Source organism: Vidua chalybeata, chromosome 8 (assembly GCF_026979565.1).
Source record: "Vidua chalybeata isolate OUT-0048 chromosome 8, bVidCha1 merged haplotype, whole genome shotgun sequence".
NCBI classification, from domain to species: domain Eukaryota; kingdom Metazoa; phylum Chordata; class Aves; order Passeriformes; family Viduidae; genus Vidua; species Vidua chalybeata.
Window position 1 is genome coordinate 16,539,146 of NC_071537.1, and position 22,506 is coordinate 16,561,651.

The window sequence follows — 22,506 nt, forward strand, 5'->3', positions numbered from 1 at the left end:
ACTTACCCTGCACAAACTGATTGTCATTTTATGACAAGTAAGTAATAACTATATACTTAAGAATCAACTCATCTTATAGAGTTCCTTGTTAATTTTGTGGTTAAATTAAATTAATTAAATACGCTTTAATTTAAATTTAGCAGGCTCAGTCACAATTTTTCTTGATGCCGAATCACTAGTAAAAAGTTCAATCAGTAAACTAAGAAATGCCTTCCATGAAGATTTGTGAAACACTTTCAAAAGAAAATAAATTACATACTCCCTGCAGAGGTATGCTGGGCATTGCAAAGCATCGTGTGTGTAGATATAGCATAGTAATTCCACTGTAACTTCAGAATAAAACCTAGTAGTACTTACTTGCAAATCAAAATATTTATACTATTAATGAAAATTACCAATACTTCAGAGGGAAAACCACATAAATACAAAGCAAAATTCCATTAGATTATTTAAACTCATCTACCGCCTATTTTTTGACACTTGTTTGATGTTAAATCAAGCCAAAATAAGAGTTCAAAAGTTTTGTTTTTCCTTCTTTTGTTTTTTTTCCTGCCATTCTCCCTCAAAAGACACCCTCTTCTGTTTCCTATGAAACCTCCTGCCTTTTTCTTCAAATATTCTCCAGTTTTGAGCGACATTCTTCTACATCAATTTCTTCCTGACTATTAACCCATAAATAGCTTTTCCATATAAACTTAAGTCTTTGAATTTCCCTGGAAAGTGATCTTTATCCTGTGCCTGTCTCAGAATGACAAATCTTGTCACCATATGGAACTCAAACAAGTGTAGAACATTTTACAGATATGTTATTTTTAGACAAAACTCTAAAGGTGTAAAACCACTGGGGATGAAAAACCAACAGGCACCTTTAAGATGTTGTATCTATTGAAGACTCCACCAGCATGTCCTCCATCTCTGTGCTCTCGGACAGTACTCTGCATCTGAACATTGAGAATTTAAAGAGGATGACATTCCTTCAGAAGACATTCAACACACGTTTCTTTACACAAGTCAAGTAACAAAAAGAATTAATTACGTATTAACACAAAAATCATACGAGAAATTTTTAGGTGACCGGTTGTTAAGTAATGCCAAATTTTGTGAATGCACATTAATAGGTTTAATGATTTAAAAAAAAACCAATGTATTTTGACTGCTCCATGGTCTAGTCTTCAAACTGGAGAAGATTGTCACTAATCTGTTTAAAATTGTGTTTGTTCAGAATTTTGCCTTGTGTGATTACTTTGAAATGGAAGCGATGTAAAACTATCTAAAACAAACAGGTAGCCAAATTCTGTGCCACTGGTAGCACAGAATTTATGTTATATTGAAGAGATTTTATATGTAGCAGACGTTTTAAAAATACTACAAGCAATAATAATGTAAGAAAGAAAAAAGTTACAGACATCATGACCACAGATTTGGTGCATGACCACCAGATTTGGTGCACCACAGAAGTGGTGCAGTCAAAGCTGGGAATCTAAAATATCCTTACGCAAGTTTAAGTAAAACTTAGTGATGTTTACTTCACTGTTAAACTGTCTAGCAATACTTCTTTATCTGCATCTTTAGCAGCAATAGCAAAAATACTGAGAGACTACAAAGAATGGCATTTACCTCTTCTTCTACTGACTGAAATTCCTTGTCTTCGGTGGAAAGATCTATGAGAATAGTTCCACTAGCAGAAGTATTTAGAGTCAGGTATGGGTTAAGTCCTGTGAATGTAATAAAACACAGCAAAATATATGTGTATGTAATAAAACACAGTCTCAGAAACCACAATTGCTTTCTCTGATCTGTGGACACTGACTGATCCTTCTCTCAGCAAGAATCATCATTTCAGACACACTAACCCATTTATCCATGCTTAGCTCAGTATACTAATACACACAACAGGGGAAATAACTTGTAAACACGTGCTTACTTCAGAGCTCATTTCAACTCTAGGCAGTGACAGAGCAAGCAACCAGTCCTTGTACAGAGTCCATAACTACTGGTGGCAAAGGCATCATGAATGGGAAGAGCAACTTGAAACACTAATTTAGTAGGAGTATTTTTCCCATGGTCATGCAGAAAGAACTGACAAAGAACTAAGTCTGTCAATCCAACATACTTGAGCCTGGTATTGAAAGCTTAAAAGACATTGAATGTTTAAAGGAAACTTCTCTATCTTTCTAAATATGCAAAAACTTTGGAATTTTACACAGAATACAATGTCAGTTTGCATTGGACAGACTACAATCACAACTTGCAAGTAATGGGAGCCTAATAACTGGACATAAGAATATGAAGACAGTGTGTATCAAGGGTCTTTTCTGGCCACGGCCTTTCCAGACAACTAACAGGTGACCAGAATTAAACACTGGGTCTGCCATGAGCTCTTTAAAAGGAATAATCTGGGAAAAGTGGAAATTACAGATTCATGCAGTCTGGAACCTCATGTTAGCAGTGTGCAACTGGAATAGTGCTCAGGAGAAACAAAGTGGAAAGAACCAAAATAAAGCTCATCCACTACTAACCTCAAAACAATGGTTATACTTCAGGAAGAGATGCCATATGTACAAATATACATATGTTCAAAAATACATCAGGCCTACTTAAAAGGCAAAGTATACAGTTAGTGGCTATGTAAACTTCTAACTCAAACAAGGCACGAGGCTGAAATCACATCTTAACACTAACTTTTATCCAAATTACTCAATGAGTCTGTCCAGAAATACCTGACAATTACAAGAAAATTATGCAGATTCACTTAAATCCTTCATTATCATGAAAGGAATTATTTATCTTAGGGGTGGTTCACACTGTTTTAAGGAGCAAAAAGTAATTTAGAGCTTGAGATAGTGACTCATGACTATGGAGTGAAAATTTTAGAATGAGATTTCACAAATAGTGAATCAGGAAGGGAGAAAATCCTACCAATTCCAATTTATTTCATTTCTATGAAACACAGCAAAACAACAATAAGTGATATTTCAATAAGTCAAAGAAGAAAAAAAAAGATTTTGAGGGTTTTATTTGCCTTCTCCGCAGCCATAGTTAAATGAAGCACACTGAATGATGATGAATTCACAACTGCTGGTATCAACAGTCCTGCACAACTAAAGAGACTTTAGCAGTAATTTCAACATCAGCTAAAGCTGTTGAAAAAAGCAATTAGGTTAATTTTGGTTCACTGAAAGCACACCAACTCTATTTTTAAAGAAAAGTGTAAGTAAGAATTTCAGCTGGCTTTCTGAGTGAGCAGACAGCATTCTATGGCAGGACCCAACAGGCCTGAACTCATCAACAGAATGTGCTCTGCTCTTCAGAGTGCTTTGATGAAGATAAATAACCCCAACCTCAAGGAGCTTATGAGCATTTTGCACTAAGTCAACACTTTACCTATGTAAACAAAAAAGAGTGACCACAGAGAAAAAATATAAATCAGATACCTGAAAGGTAAGATTCACAGTAATTCACAGCATGAATAAAAGTGCCCAAGTTTCAAGTCAGCAGACATTCTTACCATTTGAAGTGCCATTTTCTAGGTCAGGTTATATTACCAAATCTTTTTAATGAGATACAATTTGGAATAACATAAGTAATTAATAAAAATTGATTATGTAAAGGCAGTATTATGTGATAATTTAAAATAAGCATATACCTTGCTGTCCAGAAATAAGTCTTTCAACTCCTTTGATGATTTTATGCCTATGGCCATAAGCATTAATGCCAATTTCCTTCAATTCTTTGTGTCCCATTTCAACCAATACATCCAATGTTATCTATAATGAAAGCAAGACCATGTTTTTTGTACTAGAACAAATGCCAATGACAGTGAAAATATACCTCACAATAGCTGTGAGAAAAAGCAAGTGTGAAAAGAACAGAAATATTAGAGCCTTCAGTGTATTATTTTCATATTTTACTTTTACTCAACTGCTTTCTTCTAATTTTTTGTCTTAAGTAAACATGCTACAAACTACAAATTGTAACTTGCATTGTTTGCAAGTGTTATGTATATGTTAATATATACACATATATTTTAAGACACATTTAATATATCAATTAGAAATTCAGTTACAGTCCTTTCCTTCATCCCACTAAGTGAAAATCTGTCTTATTACATTATACTAACCAGTCGCTATTTATTTTATTGCTTTCTAGCACAGACTACCTGAAAATAAATATAACCACTTACCTGCTCTCTCTCAAATATGTCAATTAGATGTTCAAGGCCAAGGTTCCGCACAAACTGATTAATGCTAAAATCTACACCTGAAACTGGGTAAGAAGAAAAACACAATGTACATTCATACCTGTATTGTAAAATAAGGCATACACATTTCCTCCTGTCTGTGGCAATAATGAGAGAGGCAGAAATTCCTGGTCTTTTGCAGACATAGATTAAATATTAAATATCACTAACCAGTAGCAACTAATTTGCTCTTCTACCTCCCAAAGAGCAGTCTTTGCCACAGAAAAAGGCAACCAGCTACCAGAAATGCACACTACTACAGGAAATATATTGACAAGTAAAATGTCATAGAAGTAACCTTTTTAAGATACCTGATCTAAGAACAGCCTCCTAAAAACTAGATAAAGTTTGTAGTAAAATACTGCTTGGTATGCAGCCAAATTTCATTTGACTTCTCTTTTAAAACACAATTCACCATATTGGTTCTGTTCAGAAAAAAAAATGTAAAGGCTCTTTAAGGGGAAAACAGTAAAATCTTATACTGCAAGACTTTCAGACTTCTGTTCCTCATTAATGACATCATAAGGAATCTAAATATTGCGTGTGCTATCATACCTCTATGAATGTATGGGAAACTTCACACCTTTGTGTTCTTTTCACCATTTGTTAAGAAATGTTATTCACTCCTGAGAAAGCCTCACCTTCTTTTTTCTCCAGAACAGTAGCTCCCTCTGCACAGTTTGTACCAACAACAGAGGGAAGTTCAGAAAAACTACCAGACAAGTTGTCAAGACTACTTGCAGCAGACAGACTGGATGGACTGGATGGAACAGAAGAGAGGGAATCAGCTGCAGAACCTGTAGTCTGAGACACACTTATAACCTGAGGTTTGTAGCAAGTTGGTAAGGCAGAAGGAGGCATTGCTGCAGTCAGTAATGCACTGACATCGTCTGCCTAAAGAGCAGAAAACAACTCATTAAAACAGAGGAACACTTTTGCACAATGTTTTTTCCTAGAATGCATTATCATTATATCAGATTTCTTAAGTACACTGCAAAATAATATTGGGAAAACAGGCATTTTGCAGTGCAGCTTACAAATGGCCTTTTCTGCAAGAGCATACATGAAACCCAAAAATGTCTATACGTAAAAGCTGTAAAAAGGTAAAAAGTAAAAGACTCCAGTATTTCTAAAAAAAATTAGGGGCAGTCAAATAGAATTAATTTGCTACAAAACTGAACAGAAGCTTCTACTGGCAACTAGAATTTATGAAACAAAACAGTTACTCTGACTGTAGTTTTGGATTACATTATAATAAAGAAAGAACACCCTTAAGAACTTAAAGGGACAGATAGCTTCTTACATTTATGCTGCTACAAGGTTTGCTTATATTTTACTATCACAATTTTTGTATTAGTCAAACTATAAGCACTGAATTCAAAGCATCAAATGACAACCATTAATTAATTTTGTTAGCATTTTGAGGTTCCCCCCCCACCACTCCATACTGAAATAAGATGCCTACAGCACAAAATTATTTAAAGACGGTTTATAAAGCTCTATTGACTTCCCTTGCCAGGCACATACAAACCCCACAGAAACCACAGTATTTTTAATTTTGCAGAAGTGGTTGCATTACTGGATTTTTTAAGGATAGTTTTAAATGAGGTGTCACACATAGGTAAGTATGGGTTTCCCAAGAAGAGCCCGTCACTTACAGTGACCAGGTCCAATGGTGTTTGTCCTTCTTGGTTTTTCAGAGTAGGATCAGCCCCATGTGCCAGTAACAAGGCACAAAGCTGAGTCCTTCCTTTCTGGGCTGCTTCATGAAGCGGTGTGAAAGCCCATTTGTCCGTAGCATTCACACATGCATTATACTTTATAAGTAAAGCTGCTACATCAACATGCTGGAAAAGTAAAAAAACACCTGTTAAATTCCAAGTGTACTAAAATAATTCAGAACTATTACTGCTATTTCTCTGTAATCAGAGTAATTCTGAATTTTCTTAGAATGCATTTAGTTATGATTTTCAAAGTATTAAAGCAAGGTGTTTTCTTCTTCACCTATGACATACCAGCAGAGAGTTAAGTAAGATTTGCTCTCTTGTGAAAAAAGGACAGAGTAAAACAAAATTCCAAATCCAGAGGAACATGAAGGAAAAAAAGCCTGATACTGAACTTCTAGTTTGGAAAGTTCTCCAACTGTTTTGGTCAAAGACTTGATTCAAGACAAAGATTCAGGAAGTTCACAAAAACAATTGCTGTCTCAACAGCAGTCATATAAGTGAAGGTGAGATCATCCTAATAAAATTTGACTGGCACAGGTAAGGAAAGGCATTTTACAGAACACCTTTCAGCCTGCTGGCTTTTTAGGCATTCATGGTCAGAAAACTCCGTTTGTGACTTTACAAATTCATAAGAGTCTTTACCTACAACATAAGCTGTGATCTAATTATTCATTCAGTGTCTTACAAATAAGATTACACTATAACTCAATACCAAAAGCATTCTACAGAGGCTCAAAGTGCTGTCAATGAAATGTACCATTTTTTATAAATAAATAAAGTCTTGGAAATTTGAGATATTTACCCCATAAGATGCTGCATTATGCAGAGGAATCAAGCCTCCTTTATCCTGTGCATTCACATCTGCTCCATGTTGCAACAGGTATTCTGCAACCTCCAAATTATTGTAACCAGCTGGAATTGCAGGACAGAATGAACAGAATTAAAACACCACCCCAAAAAGGCTGTGGAGAAGTTAATTATTAACTTAAATTACTTGAAAGTAAGTTAAATTGTCAGTCCCAGTGAAGGCAGTGCAATACCTATTATGAAAGACAGCATTACCTTAAGAGCATTTGGTTTTAAAACCTGTCAATAAACAATAAAAGATCCTCTCTATCTAGACAGAACAGGAAAATAATTAAACAGTTTGAAAAGCAACCTAACATTAATATGCTTAAGAATCTAATTTTTTAAAGAAAAGGTACTGAATCCTCCAGCTTGAGGCTAAACAATAAAGTTGTGTAGACATAGAAAGTTCAGCCACAGTAATTAGTAACCAATCAATCTGGTTAATTAGAACACTGACCTGCTAAATGTAGTGGTGTTGAATGCCGTCCTTGTGTGTCCCGGCAGTTGACATTGTCAGGTGAACAGAGCTTTTTTACTCGGGCCAAACAACCTTTCTTTGCAGCATCTAGGAGAGCTGCATCTCCTCTAAGTAGGTCTTGAATATCAGTATCACCATCTTTAACAAGGTCTAGAGGAGTATTTCCGTCCCTGTTTTTCTTTGTAGGGTCAGCTCCATGCTGTGCACACCAAAAACAAGTGGTAAGTATGTCAGTAGAATAAACATGCTGCATCTTAGGCATCTAATGCCTTGTTGAGCAAATATTCTGACATATACTGGAATCCTGCAAAGAGCCTTTCATTTACTGTGTGAAAAAAGACAACACAGGTACTACCAGTATCCCTTTTAATGAAAACATTTAACTACAATAATTTAGAAAGCACAAATCAATTTCTGAAATGTAAATGGACTTCGAAAGTGAACAAGAAAGAAAGAAATTTACTTCCCTCCAGCATATGTAATACCTGTAATAGGAGTTTGCAAATCTCATATTTTCCTTTTGCTGCGGCTTCATGCAAGGGAGTGAATTTCCACAAATCAGCTACATTGACAACAGCACCATGTTTAACCAACAGTTCTGCAACTTCATAGTGACCGTAGGAGCAGGCATTATGTAAAGGGACAAGTCCTCTAGAAACAATTAAAAGAAGAGAAAAATTCTCTTTAAAAACAGGGTATTTTTTCAGCAATGATATAAACTTAAAACACAATGCATCTTTGACCATATCAAACCACAACAAAATATTTCCCTACCCCCTCAATAGTCTAATATAGTAGGAATACTTATTGCAGTAAAAACTTAATCAGTGGGGCACTAAAGAGAACTAAAAGCACAGGGCCAGAGAAATTCTTGATGCTCTAATCTTAAGTACTGCAAAATGCTTTTGGATATTCTTAACATCTTTATTCTTAACATCTTCATTCTAACAGAAGTTCCCATGAAAATAAAAAAAAGTCTTGAGAAAAATGGGATGCTTATCAGCTAGCAATATTCAAAAGCTGATAGATATGACCAATTACAATTGCCAAGAAAACATATATTCAAGCATTTACCCCTTATCTTTTGCATGTACATCAGCTCCATGCTGAAGAAGATACTCCACAACGGATACTCTGTTGTATCCAGCTGCAAAATGAAGTGGTGTAGACTGACGTCCTTCAATATCTCTGCAGTTCACACTCTGGACTGTACACAGCTTCTGTGAATTTCCCCAAACAAAACATATGTCATTATATATAGTGTTGACACCTCTAATTTAGTAATAGAATATTGTTATATGCATCTAATTTTAGATGTTTTCAACTGTTTTCAATTAAAAAAATATTTTTACAGTCTTTACTTTTTACAGATTGTGTACTGAGGAAAAAAAATCCACCTGCTCCCAAATCCACATGATTTATTAATGCTTTTTATATAAGGCAAACATCTGAAGGTGATGAATATTGTCCTCTGCAATCTGTAATAACTGTGCAATACAAAGGTTTCGTATTTCTAAAGCAGTCAGTAGATGATTGTTTGATTGCTTACTTCAAGAAATTATACACTGACATATAATTCTGTGCTGCTTTGGCTGGGGTGGAGTTAATTTTCTTCACATGGCTGGTATGGGGCTGTTTTGGATTTGTGCTGCACACAGGGCTGATAATAGAGATGTTGTCATTGCTGAGCAGGGCTCACACAGAGCCAAGGCCTTTTCGTGCTGCCACGCTGGCCAGGAGGCTGGGGAGAGACACAGCCAAGGTGACCCCAGCTGACCAAAGGGCTATTCCAGAACAGATGGCATCATGCTCAGTACATAAAGTGGGGGAACGAGGAGGAGAGAAGTGGGGGACGTTTGTAGTGATGGAGTTTGACTTCCCAAGTCACTGTTATCCGAGATGGGGCCCTGCTCTCCTGGGGATGGCTGAACACCTGCCTGCCCATGGGAAGCAGTGAAATAGCTCCTTGTTCTACTTTGCCTGTGTGTAGGGCTTTTGCTTTCTCTATTAAGCTGCCTTTATCTCAGCCCACGAGTTTTCCAGCTTTTACCCTTCTGATTCTCTCCTGGTCCTGCTGGGGGGAAATTGACCAAGCATCTGTGTGGGGCTTGGTTGCTGGCTGAGGTTAAACCATGACAAATTCCCTCTTATTTTTAAGGAGAGGTTTAAGCTTACTTTTACAGTATCCACATCTCCAGCCTTTGCAGCCTCCAGCAACTGCCGATCTGCATCAGAATTACCTAATGGGATACCTTCTGCAAAATAAATGAGATTGCATGACAGGTAAGAGTAGGCAGTTGAAGAAATTTGTTAAGACAGGAAGTAACTTGAGTTTTTTTAAAGGGAAATCCTTGAAATAAAGTTAACCAAAGGGAAATCCTTGAAATAAAGTTAACCAATAACAGACAAGTTTCATCTCTGTTCACTATGTACAACTACAGCTGCTAGAGCTAATAGTGTTTGGGAAGCTGACTTCAGCAATGTGCTTCCTGCATGTTTTGGAATATTGTGGAACCAACAAAGCATTCTTATTTCAGTTTCAGAATTAGACCAGATCAAATGTATGTATGTATTATAATGTCCAAACCTTACCCTTGAAAATCCATGAACACTGCTACCTCCACTCAAAAATGCAAAACAAGCATTTTTTGTTTTATAAACTCATTTTCTAATTTCAAGATTCCCCCCACCCTATGTCAGGATTTTAGTAAAATTATTCCAGGTGGCTATAAATCTTCATATCTGATGATCCAGATTGTTAATTATATTGTTAAGCAGGGAGTAAAACAACACAACAACACCTAGTTCAGTCTTTTGTACAACTTTTTTTTTTTTCTTGACTAGTCTTCACTGTTATTTGACAGCACTTGGAACAGTAAGTAAAACTAAGCACCTCAGGGATGTTGAATAACTCAGCATACCTTGTAGTAGCTGTTGCACACTTTCAGTCCCCATTTGTAAGGCTGTAAAGCCCTGCAGAGACACGATGGAAGGATCACATCCAGAGCTCAGCAGCAACCTGCACGTCTGAAGATGACCACAATGTGCTGCTCTATGAAGAGAGGTCTGGCCAAGGTTATCTAATGCATTAACCTAAAAATAACACAGACAAGAAATACCACCATCAAGTTAGTATTAAAATGTTTTCATTGCTGACTGGGAATATTTCACCAGTAGTATCCTTACTTTAATAAAAAGAACATATTTAGTGTATTTCCAAAGGTGATCACATTCCAAACAAAAACAGTTCATAAAGTAGACCCCTTTTAGAAGCATGGGAATAATCCAGTGCATTTTTACCACAAACAGGAGTAATTCAGTATTTTGCTCCTCACAGTACTAACTTCACTGCTAAGATGTAGAACAGCTTCTACTTTGTATTGGCTTATTGTGGTTTCTCAGACTGAGGACTTCCTATCTGTTGGCTCAGTCAAAGTGTATTCAACTGTTTAAAACTCTGCACCCAAACCTTAACCTTACTTTTATTCCCTACTCTTCCTCTAGTTTGGGAGACTTCATAGCAGTCAGGCTACAATCAAATTTCCATGAGAGAGATTCAACTCTCAGTCTTGGAGGGTTCAAGCATTACAGAGTCTCTCCTTTCCACATTTTCTTTTTGTGGAAATTTGAGCTAAACATTGTGTTATGAATTAACATTTTGCCTTCATTTTACTTTTTACTGCATACAATATCATGTGAAGTCTATCTGTCACACAATTCAGTTTAACTTCTTGCTGTTCATATACACCCCCTATTTTTTTCCTTATGTATTCCATTATTCCTGGTAGACAATGAAGCACTGAATAAGACACTGAAACTTTTCCATTCCCAGAGAGAACTACATCTGCATTTCTTAAAAATAAGACCAAACTAATGATGATTTTGTAATGTATAGGGCTGTACTGATGGATTGATGGCCTATAGCTGAAGTCTACAAATCTAGAACCTTCCAAAACAAATTATTTTACAAAAACTGTCCATTCTCATGGTATGAAAACCTGTACAGTACATGAATGTCAATGAAAGTATGAAACTCATACCTTAGCTTCATGTTTCACAACTACTTCAACAACATCATTATGAGCCTTTTCTGAAGCCACATGCAGAGGAGTCAAGAAGCTTAAAAAAAAAAGAAAGAATAATTTAAAATGTATTTTGCAAATTCGTCTAAGCAAACAGTTAGAGCATTCATTTGTAGCCACTCACTCTTTTGTTTTTTCATTGATATTGGCTCCTTTCCTCAGCAGCAATTCACATACTTGTTTCCTCTTAGGATATGGAGATGCAGCAGCACAGTGCTGTAAACAAGAAAAAATTTAGAATTAACAACCAGCTAGCAATATCCAGGTTTTACTACCTGCTGATCAGCTGGCAGTTAAGAGCTGGTGGTGTACAAAGACAACAGAAAAAAACCCTAAAACATGTAGGTGCTTCTTAATTTGGAAGATTCCACATGGACTTTTGGACTTACTCTGGTATTTTCAAGAACTCCCCTTTCTAATAACTGCTGGAAACCATCAAAACAAAGTTAACATACATAGCTTGCTGTTGCTTAAAATGAGACTATTCTACAAAACTCAGTCATTTAGACAATTTAAACAGGCCTAAATAATTTATGTTAGTCTTCTCATGAACTTTAAGAACAAAATATTAATCAGTGTTATTTGCTTACCTAGACACTGGGTATTCCAGGTTGATCTGAATTACAGCACTTGACACTGCAATATTAATTGCTAAACCATTACCTAGTATGCTTAGGTTAGCCACGATATATACAAAACCATTAATAAATCCTGAGATATTACCAATGCTGTCTCATGTGTCTGAGGATGCTTGAAGTTCACTGTTTCCAAAGAAAGATGTTTCTTTATACGAGCTACATCCGATTCTCTTGCAGCCTGCAGCAGTGAGTGACCTTTGAATTCATCTTAAAAAACAAAGAAATACATAGCAGAGGGTTACACTCCTTGGATCAAGAAGGATCAAGAGAATTGCTTCTTTCAGTTAAAAAAAAATTAATTGCATTCAGCAGACCATGGAGCACACATTTCCAAGTCTGACTCAAGCTATTACATCAGTTGACAGAACTTATTAGTTAAGTCAAAACACTACACAAATTTTGCTTTGTTTCTAAACCAAAGCCAGACACATCCAAACTGGCTGCACAAGATCTATTTCACTCACCACTGTGTAGATTCTACTGTTTACACAGGTACTAACTCAAGCATATAAACATCTCCACTTCTGACTTATTTTTGGAAAACCACTTCTAGATGCTATCACGAAGCCTAGTGTAGTATTTATTGACAATTTTTGTAAATATCCCAGAAAGTTGTTGTTTGACCACTCAAGGACAGAATCTGAGGTCACTCTAAGTTTGCTAGACAAAAATCAGTGTCCTGCATAATTTTTTTAAACTTTCAGTGATTGTGGCACACTCAAACATTTTCAGCATTCTAAACAGTTATTCTATTCTTCAAACAAAAAACTGTGGAATAAAAATTAATATTTCAACAGTCTTGATGCAGTGACAGGAACAAGTATAGGAAATGAAAGTGTATTGGCAAGGTCATGAGGGAAAACATTTAATAGGGGAAAATCTACAAAACCCATCCCAACCATTCGACTACAAAACTGTCAGTAAAATGATTTTAAATGCCTACATTCAGAAAATCTAGCAGTTTCAAATTATAAACAGTGAAATATACTGTGTAACATTGCACAAATACTTTTAAAGTGTAAGCATTTTCTAAATCTGGTTTCTGGCAGGTCACTGTCTAGGGAATCTAATTACACATTACAAGCTGTAACTGCAGAACTGATCCCACTTGATACTCACATGCTAATCGTTCTTTTAATTGGGGTGTTGGAGCCAAATCAATGGTGCTTTTGTTGTGACAGTTCAACAGTGTTGGGTCAGCACCATAACTTAACAAAAGAGAACATACTTCCACCCTGTTCTTAGAAGCTGCTTCATGCAGAGGGGTGAATTGCCACAGATCCATTGCATTCACACATGCTCCATGCTTGAAAAGGGAAAGGGGTAAAAAAAGATGCAGTCAAAACCAGGACGTTAGAAAAAGATTATGTTATTAGTTTTAATACAGTAGACTGTTAAAATAAACATCAATGCTTATATGCAAACTGTTTCCAACACACTGATTTTCAATCTAACACATTTCAGCACATTGTGGTTTTTAATCACCTGGTGTCCCACAGGTACATTCAAAGAAGCCAAAAGCCAGCTAGTCTTTTGAGGCTTTTTCAGAAAGGAAAGGAACTCTGCTACAGGTCAAATCAGAGAAAGAGAAATATTCACATTCTCCAAATCACCTGTGAACAAGCTCTGGTACTTTGCAGCTCTTGAAAATGTCTAGAGTGACTAGCTGCACTAAGATAAATACATGTTCTGTGAATAACCCCGAAGATATGAATGCCACAGTATCTAAACTGACATGGGCACTCAATTTTAATTCAAAACATTTAAGTACAAGATTCTACAAGTAACACTCCTGGATGAGTAATGTATGTGTAATTCTTCTCCAGTAACATTTTGACTGTACTTCAAGTTCAGTCTGTAAGCAAGTACATGCTCTTTCCCATTGCTTCTTTTAAAGCTGTAGGGCTTTGCAAAAAGTAATTCAGAATTCTCTAGAGCAGAAATCCAATACAGAATACAACTCTAGCTAAATCGTTAAGACACGCAGTAACGTATAGATAGGCAAAAGCTTATTTGTGGGGTTGTGTCTAGTACCAGCATTGTAAAAATTCACTTTACAACTGGCCCCTGAAGAAAAATCATGACTATTTATATTTACTGCAATGTAAACTTATTTCAATAGTTTTTTTTAACTTTATTTTTTGCTAAACAAGTAGAAAGATATATGGAATTAGTAGGGGGCTGAAACACAGAGAGCAGAACAAGAGCTATCTTCTGAGCAGCCAAATGTCTGCAGTTAGATAGCACAACACTCTCAGTTGTTATAACAATCTTGATTTGCTGTGGCAGCTGAGAATAGGCACAGCTCAAAACTCCTTTGGTGGAGTACACATATTATGCTTCAGCTCACATCTTCAAGCCACTAGTTTAATGTGTATCATACTTATCTTCAAGACTAACATAAGCCAGATACACTGCTTCAGTTCCAAGAGTTCCATTTTCTTAGGAAAACTGACAGGTTTCTCTTTCTTTGGGGTGAAGGATACAATTCAGGGCCAGAACTGATGCTGTCAAGTTAACTTCCTCAAAAGACTGACTGCTCTTTAATTTTAAAACGTTTACTGTTTTTACCAGTATTCTTTTCAAACAGCTCTTATTGCTCTGTCTTCTAAAATATTCTTCTACTGTCAAACTCAAAACATCACTGAGTTTTTAGGGGGTTTTCGGTACTTTCTTTTTTTTTTTGGTGAGTGTAGAAATACTGAGATAAGCAGTACTTACTTGGTGGTATGAAAATACTCAACTTTGGAGAGAGAGAGTTAAAAACAGAAAGCACATTTATAAAGAAAAAGCTTCCTTGCAAGCAGAAGATTCTGTAGCTCCAGCTTAATAATCACTAACACGTAGAGCAAAAGCAATTTATCACTTTAAGTTTTGTAAATCTACGTACAAAATAAAAAAAAGATGCAACTTGTATTAGTCTATTATAAACAGTTCTTTTTTAATAATATGCAATTTGATCTCTTCAAAGACCAACCTTTACTAGAAGCTCTGTTACTTCGTAATGACCATAGGAACAGGCATTGTGAAGTGGCACCAGATCTCTACATAGAAGAAAAAGGAGAGGGATGATTATTTTAGTATACATATATTAATTTCAAATGCATCTAACACATTTCAACTGGTACCACGCTTCATGTTGATCATTTTACAAAAACAGTATGACAAATGTTCAAATGAAAATATGGAGAAATAAAAAGCTGAAGAAGAAACCAGAAAATCCCATCAGCATTTATCAGAACAGTAAACATCTAAAATAATCAGAAGATGATAAGTGAATTGCATTGTCTCACTGCAGATGAAATGGTTCCACTCAGACTTGGAACCCTAAGCATGAAGAACTATCTGCAGGGGATGTTCCAAGGGGATGTTCCTAATTATATCCTTTTTCACAAGAACAATGCTGTAGTATCTTCTCCTGTGAAAATGAATCAACGTGCATTTCTGTCACAAGAAAGGTTAAAGGTGACAGAACAGTCTAAAGTTGGAAATTCTTCTTGGGTAAAACAGTATTGCCACTCTTCACTTCACCTCAATTTTTAATGAATTCTGTTTATTCTGAACAAAGTGAAAAAGGAACTTACCCTTTATCCTTAGCATGTACATCAGCTCCATGCTGCAGTAAGAGCTGGACTATTTTTACACGGTTATACCCAGCTGCTAAATGTAATGGAGTAGACTGAAACAAGAGAATGTAGAATAAATCAGTAACACAAAATCAAGGTTGAGTTTCTATTTCTTTTTTCATGATTTGTTAACAGTACTAAACGCTGAAGTCTTTCAAGACTAACAAGATTAAAAAAAATCCCAGAGTGCTTGAATCAGACATTTGATAACTATGTTCATTGTTCACTGTCTACTCTTGAAGTCAACATAAGCACAAATCCCAAATTTACTCCATTACTAATACAGAGGCTACTTTTGGTTTTTTAGCCTACCATAGCAATACTTTGTTAGCACAAACTATATCCTTGTGAAAGGGGAAGTAAGAAGACCATTAGCAGCAATGACTGTTAAACTATGAAGAAGTCTCTCTGCCAATCAGTGAAGTAAGTTTAAAAAGTATCAAGAGGGATTGTTATCCACATTTGTGAATGCAGTAAGTGAGCAGGGTGTGGGGGAAATTTAATCTCTTCTAAACACTCACCCTCCAGAGAGCAGACAGATAACTAACTGCTCTATGATCTTTTCTAGCAAATGCCTTCAAGCATCAGCAGCATGAAAGGCAGAGCTACAAATTAGTGAGGAGGAATTTTCAAATCCATCCACTGAACCAGATTTCTACAGTTCCTAGAGGATGAGCCTCATAACCAGATGAGAAAACAGAGATGTATCAGTGTTTTGGAGATCCCAGTATCTTACCACAATGCCTCACAAGGGGGAAGTAACTGGATCAAAACTGGGGCAAATGAATACAAATACTTAATGAAAATAATGATGCCAAAATACTCCTGAATGTTCTGTAGGCTAGGGGCTGAACCCAGAAGACTCAGGATTTTTCAGAATGGAGATTCTGAATATTTTTATGTATTTCTTCACCATTACTTACAGCAATGAGCAGCTTGCTCCTGAATCAGTAACTTGCCTAAGGGTGCATGTCAAATAAAGCACCTGTGTGTTTCTCCCTGATAGGGACAAAAATCTGTGAAAAGGGGCCTTGCTTCTTTATCACTGCAGATATGACAGTCAAGCAGAAGTTTCAATTGAAAAGGTGTTTATTGGTCCTATACAGAATTACTTGCATAGTCCTTTCAAGATTAAAAAACAAACAAAAAAACCTCAGCTGGCTGCTAGAGAGGTAGAATCTTATTTTCCCACATACAGTGAAGAAAGTAGATTTTATGTTTAACATTTTAAAATCTGGTCAAACAATAACTGGATCATGTAAGAGACAACTACTTTTAAACTAGGTTTTAAACAAAAATACCTTTCTGCCATCACTTGCATGACAGTTAACATTTAATGGTGTAAGAAGAGACATCATCTTTTCCTCATTTCCACTCCTGAAAAACAAGATGTGAAATGAGCAGAAATATTCTTATCCCAATTTTTAGTAGCTTATTCTGATTTTATGTTTTTCACTGTGATAATGTTCAACAGATTTGAACACATTCCCCTCTGTATTGTCAACATTAAAAAGAAAACAAAAATGCATTTATGCAACTACTTGCATAGCTTCATTCACAGAAAACAGGCAAAGCTTAGCATCTAGATAGAATGCAAGCTCCAAAGACTACTTATCTATATATTAATTACACAAAATTCTGCAAATGTAACTAATTCCAGTTATTTTCCAAACATACATACCTGGCACTTTCTAAGAGTTCATCTTTCTTGTATTCACCTAGAAGACAGAAGGGTTTTCTTTAGCTGTCAAATAAATATCTATATGTGAAGTTCACGATTTATCTTCCTCTTCTAAAATTTTAGAGAATGTAAGCGCTAGAAGTACTTACAAGTACTCTTTTCAGTTGTTAAAGGGAGCTTTTACAAAAGAGGAAGGGTGCGTTTTTACACAGGCAGGTATTGAGAGGACAAAGAGAAATGTGCTCGAACTATAAGAGGAGAGATTTAGGTTAAATGTCAGGAAATTCTTTACTCAGAGGGTAGTGAGGCACTGGAATAGGTTGCCCAGAGAAGCTGTGGATTCCCTGCCCCTGGATGTGTTTCAGGCCATGTTGGATGGGGTCTGGGCAGCCTGGTCTAGTCGATGTTCCTGCCCATGACAGGGGGTTGGAACTATGTGATCTTTAGGGTCCCTTCCAACCTAAGCCATTCTATGACTCTAAAAATTTGACAGTTCATTATTGTATGATGAACTATCCAGAACACATGCCATGACTGAGATGATGAAAGCCGTATGGGAATTCTATTTAGAACTATAGACCGGAGACAAGTTAAAGTAGTATCAAAAAGACAAGCTCCAAACTACTGTGTTGCATCAGTTCAACTGTTACTAGTAATAAAGAAATCTAAAGAGTATCACTTACCAGTCAGCACTGCTTTTGCAGATGGGTCTGCTAAATCCAAAGCTGTTCTTCCATCTGTGTTCCGGATGGTTGGTTCAGCACCGTGCTGCAACAATACTATAAAAATGCCAAAGTTTTCCATGAGAAAACAATTCTACAAGACAAGGTTTATGAGACATATCATTACTGTAATCTGCAAACAACAAAAGAAACATTCTAACTTCCTTTTTCAAATCTTTAATGTCAGCATTCTGCAACGTCATCTGTGACCAGTATATCTGATGAAACATGTCTAGACACATTTTAAGAGAAAAAAAGCAGATCAGAAAGAGAACAACCACAGACTGACAAGAGACAAACAACCACAGACTGACAAGAGACAATCTCAGTTGAAAGACTGTGACTGACCCACCACAAAAACTCAGCAGCTATTTTCCATCAGCTCCAGAGCATGCTGCCCCAAATCCTGTGCTCTCCTAGCCTGCATACAGCAGTGGCAGGCTGTGCATGCTTCACTCAGGCTGAACAGGCAATATTATCTGTACAGCTCTCTAAAGCTTTACAGCTCTCTTAAAATAAATGGCAGCAAACCACACAATCAAGAAATGTTTCTTGACTACAAGTCTAACTTTCTACCTCTTCCTTAAAGAGCTCCTCTTAAGAACTGTGTAGGTAAAACAGGTAGTCAATATAATTTAAGTTTTCCCATCCTTAACTAATTTAACACAGCTGCTACACATAAGACAGAATGAATCCGTTATTAAGATCACTTTTGTTCTTCCCACTGCACTGTGATGAGAAACAGAAGGCAGCATAAGATCTAGGCTGAAATAGAAGAGAATTTAGCTCCATCATGTCATTTTAAAGCAGTTTCTCCATGATGAACCTTTATAAGTAGACAATTATAAAAAAAAGAAATCCAAAAACCTGTATTATAAGAGTGACATATGAATTGAAGTTTATGAAGATATTGAAGTTTATGAAAGCCATTGCTCCATAGAGTTAAAATGGTCTTAAAAGGGTTCTTGATTTTTCACAGTGAAAATAAGTGAGTCAGTCACAGGAAGAGTGGGAGAAAATTACCAATGCAGACATCTGTCTTTCCCTTAATGGCAGCTTCATGAAGGGGAGTGTAATTCCAATTATCTCGAGCATTGGGATCTGCACCGTGCCGCAGGAGCAGATTGACAACTTCAGCATGGCCAAAAGAGCAGGCGTTGTGAAGAGGAATAAGGCCTCCATCATCTCGTGCGTGGACATTGGCACCACTTTGAAGTAAATACTCAACTACATCCTTCCGACCAAAACCTGGAAGAAGAAAAGGGAGAAAAGGCTTCAGGCTTCAGGGTAAGAGAAATTCCTGCCCCAGAAGTGCAGATTAAACCAACAAACTTCAGTAATAGTAACCACTCCTAAAGACAATCACAAATGGCATGGTTTACTAAAGAAGCATTTACATACTAAGGATGTTTCTGAAATGCTTAAAAATTAGATTAAATTCAGTAGAAAAGGAATATTAAAGATTACAGAATCAACTAATATAGGGTTCCCTCAAAATTCAGCTGTATCTTGCATACTTATATAATGGCAAATTAACTAGTACATCAAATTGTATCTATATTTGCTTTACTATCTCCACATGAGGCCAGAATGCTTTAGGATTTCTGCTTGTAGCCATTATACCCATCTGGTTATGTCCCAAAGGCCACCTCAAAGGTTCCATGAATGTCTCTGTGGGTCTCAGCAATTATTAGGGCAGGTAAAGCCATATTTTAGTATGTATCAGTCTTCTGCCAAGTACCTTCTGTGAAATAACTCATGTGTGCAGGACTTCGCCTTCCTTTAAATATCCGAGTTATAAACTCTTTTCCTGAACAGATCAAGATTTGGATGAAGTCTTGAGCTTGCCCCTCAGAGGCAATAACCACAAAGTTGCCAGCACCACTGATATCCAGACTGCAGTGAATTTAAACTTTGCTACAGATCACCCATAGAATGCCCATGGTAGGTTTTAAGTCCTTGCAACCATAACCTAGAAATTATGTATAATCCTGATAACAACACAGCATTTCAGTGACAAAGTCACCAAAGCATACAAGTGTCAGCATTTCAGTTATAACTGAACTTTCAGTCTTAGCTTAGTTGTGACTGAACCTTTTCATAGCATGTTCTTCACTAAACCTGACTTCAGTAAATCCCTCTTCTGAAGCAAAAAGCACTTTCACCACCTGGAGCTCCCAAAAAACCCATTGCCATTATTAAGCAATTTCTGGATCCCACTTGCTAAGAGAAGGTCTTGTAGAAAAGCTGCATATGTCAGAGAGAGAGGCCTGGACAAGTATTCAGAAATACTTTAGTTAAATTCTCACTTTACTCTTCCCTCAGAAGTCAGATAAGGAACCACATTCACCACAGATTCATCGTTATTTTAACAATCATTTTATGTCACAGCATGACAATCATTTTGAATCACAGCATGAACATCAAGGTGTTTTCCAGTAACAGTCGTAAGTCTATACTGGTGATTTGCTTCCTCAAAATACTGGTGATGCATTTCTTCAAAATACAATACTGATGGTACAAATCTTACCTTACTAGCACCTTGCCTACGATAGACCCTACACAAATTCACTTTTGAGTCTCACCATGCCACTTACCCACCCTGCCTGTCCTAACAGAGAACAGAACCTCAGCATACTTCGGATGAGAACTGGATCAGACACATGGTCCATGCAAAACCAGTTTATCTGCACAGGCACAGTAAGTCATATTTACTGCACATGCAAACATATTTCTGCTGCCAAAAAAAAATATTAGTAGCTATACCCATGCAACCTTATTGTCTATATTACATTATATACATCATATTTCTCAATCTTAAGTATGTTCAGCTATTCTAAGTATTATAAATACTGTTATTTTTCTTAAATGTGTCCCGATATTCTTCTTGTTTCTTCAAGCTTTCAAAAAATTCTGTTTATAGTTTGAATACATACTCAAAACGTACTAAATTATTTTGAGAAACTACTCAAAAGAGACCTTCACATATGCTGGAGTCCTGCAAACACATAATCAAAACTGTTATTTCATGACAGACTGCTTGGTATTTTCTTCTGAGTACCAAAAAATATTCTCCAGAAATGCTGCAATTATGTTAGGAAAGACTCTGATCAAATTCTTTGTTATATATCTGGTAGCTAAACCACTCATTCTTGTACTGAAAGCATTCCTACCCCTCAAAGTATTGATGTAAAGCCGTTTTTTTATAAGTAAAATTCCTCATCAGGAATCAACATCACAATTGAAAATCAGCTGTAGTAAACCTTATAATAGGCACAGAGAATTCCCTTGGATCCCTCTATTTAATACAGAGGTTCAATCAGACACAATTTATGAGCAATCCACAGCTTCTCTCTCAGCAAAGCCTGCATCTACTCAGAAAGTACCCTCAGTACAGCAACACCTCTGTATCTAATTTAATGTCATGAAATTAACTCATTTGTATCACACCAACTTTTGTAACTTCTCTCCAGCACTGAGTGCACAGCAGGGATTCCTTACTTCCTTGGGGAAGCATCTGTAGAACAGGGCACCATATATGGAAGGGGAATTATTTTCCCATTACTTTCTAAAGGATGCATGAGTGCAGAGGAAGTGGCCGAACTGCACAATGGTCTCTGCCTCTGTTGTTTTTCCTGAGAGTGGAAAGCTGGGCCAGCCTTTGCTATCACGGGAATGCAGTCACTGCCTACTCTAACAGTTCCTCTTTACCTGCAGTTGGCTGCAGTAAAAACTATTTCAACACTTAAAAAAACCCCAACATTGTAATTTTTAAGAGGTAGGGGTTTTCTTTAGCTGTTGGGCTTTTATCAAGAGACCACCTAAATGGCATCACACCTTTCAACTGTGCAACATAATGGTCTTATCATCACAAACTGTTTGTTTTTCATTGCCAACAAGAAAGGCTGGCTACTCAGGACCTTGAGCTGACACTCTTCTACCACCTGTGACAGTTGAGCAGCTCACTGCACTTGTTGCCTGGAAAGTTACAAATTTTTAGCTGACAATTCGCAATTATTAATCACAGTAGAAATGTACAACTGTGTATAATTTTAAAAAGGTATTTATTTACAGTCACTGTGGGTCATAATTGACATTCAGCTACTTCTGATGGGATAAAAAGCTAATGGAAAGAACTTAGCTCAAATTCTTCTCCCCTACCCTGGGTGTTCATATTTTTAATGAAATTTAGATTACAGGAGGGGCATTTTGGTACCTGCCAAGTCCTTAAAACCTTGTGACACTTTGACACACTCTGTGATGAAAATGACTGACTTGAGGAAGTATATGCAGTTTATGATGGGAGAGGATGGAGCCTCTTATTGTGAAGGGTGGTGGGCTCTTGACTAAACCTTCAGGATAACTTAACTATCACTCACACAGTTGTGTACTACAAAATCCAAACAGCAAGCTCCAGCAAAATTCCAATATGTATTACTTCTGATAATGACACGTTTCTAGGG

The 22,506-nt window shown here is 36.6% G+C and overlaps 1 protein-coding gene across 1 annotated transcript in view; it reads right to left on the minus strand.

Annotated features, from left to right (window-relative positions):
• The window catches only part of TNKS2 (tankyrase 2), a 29,438-nt gene that overhangs the window by 4,811 nt on the left and 2,121 nt on the right, over window positions 1-22,506 (minus strand). The window contains exons 2-23 of the mRNA XM_053949040.1: window positions 19,067-19,291; window positions 18,005-18,100; window positions 17,322-17,358; window positions 16,942-17,017; window positions 15,599-15,693; window positions 14,992-15,058; window positions 13,134-13,320; window positions 12,100-12,221; window positions 11,501-11,592; window positions 11,335-11,413; window positions 10,216-10,387; window positions 9,470-9,549; window positions 8,369-8,514; window positions 7,780-7,945; window positions 7,274-7,493; window positions 6,770-6,879; window positions 5,899-6,087; window positions 4,882-5,134; window positions 4,184-4,266; window positions 3,647-3,767; window positions 1,618-1,715; window positions 867-941 (exon numbers count right to left, since the gene is read on the minus strand). Coding sequence (XP_053805015.1) covers window positions 867-941; window positions 1,618-1,715; window positions 3,647-3,767; window positions 4,184-4,266; window positions 4,882-5,134; window positions 5,899-6,087; window positions 6,770-6,879; window positions 7,274-7,493; window positions 7,780-7,945; window positions 8,369-8,514; window positions 9,470-9,549; window positions 10,216-10,387; window positions 11,335-11,413; window positions 11,501-11,592; window positions 12,100-12,221; window positions 13,134-13,320; window positions 14,992-15,058; window positions 15,599-15,693; window positions 16,942-17,017; window positions 17,322-17,358; window positions 18,005-18,100; window positions 19,067-19,291 — 2,789 coding nt within the window. The remainder of the gene's footprint in view (window positions 1-866; window positions 942-1,617; window positions 1,716-3,646; window positions 3,768-4,183; window positions 4,267-4,881; window positions 5,135-5,898; window positions 6,088-6,769; window positions 6,880-7,273; window positions 7,494-7,779; window positions 7,946-8,368; window positions 8,515-9,469; window positions 9,550-10,215; window positions 10,388-11,334; window positions 11,414-11,500; window positions 11,593-12,099; window positions 12,222-13,133; window positions 13,321-14,991; window positions 15,059-15,598; window positions 15,694-16,941; window positions 17,018-17,321; window positions 17,359-18,004; window positions 18,101-19,066; window positions 19,292-22,506) is intronic.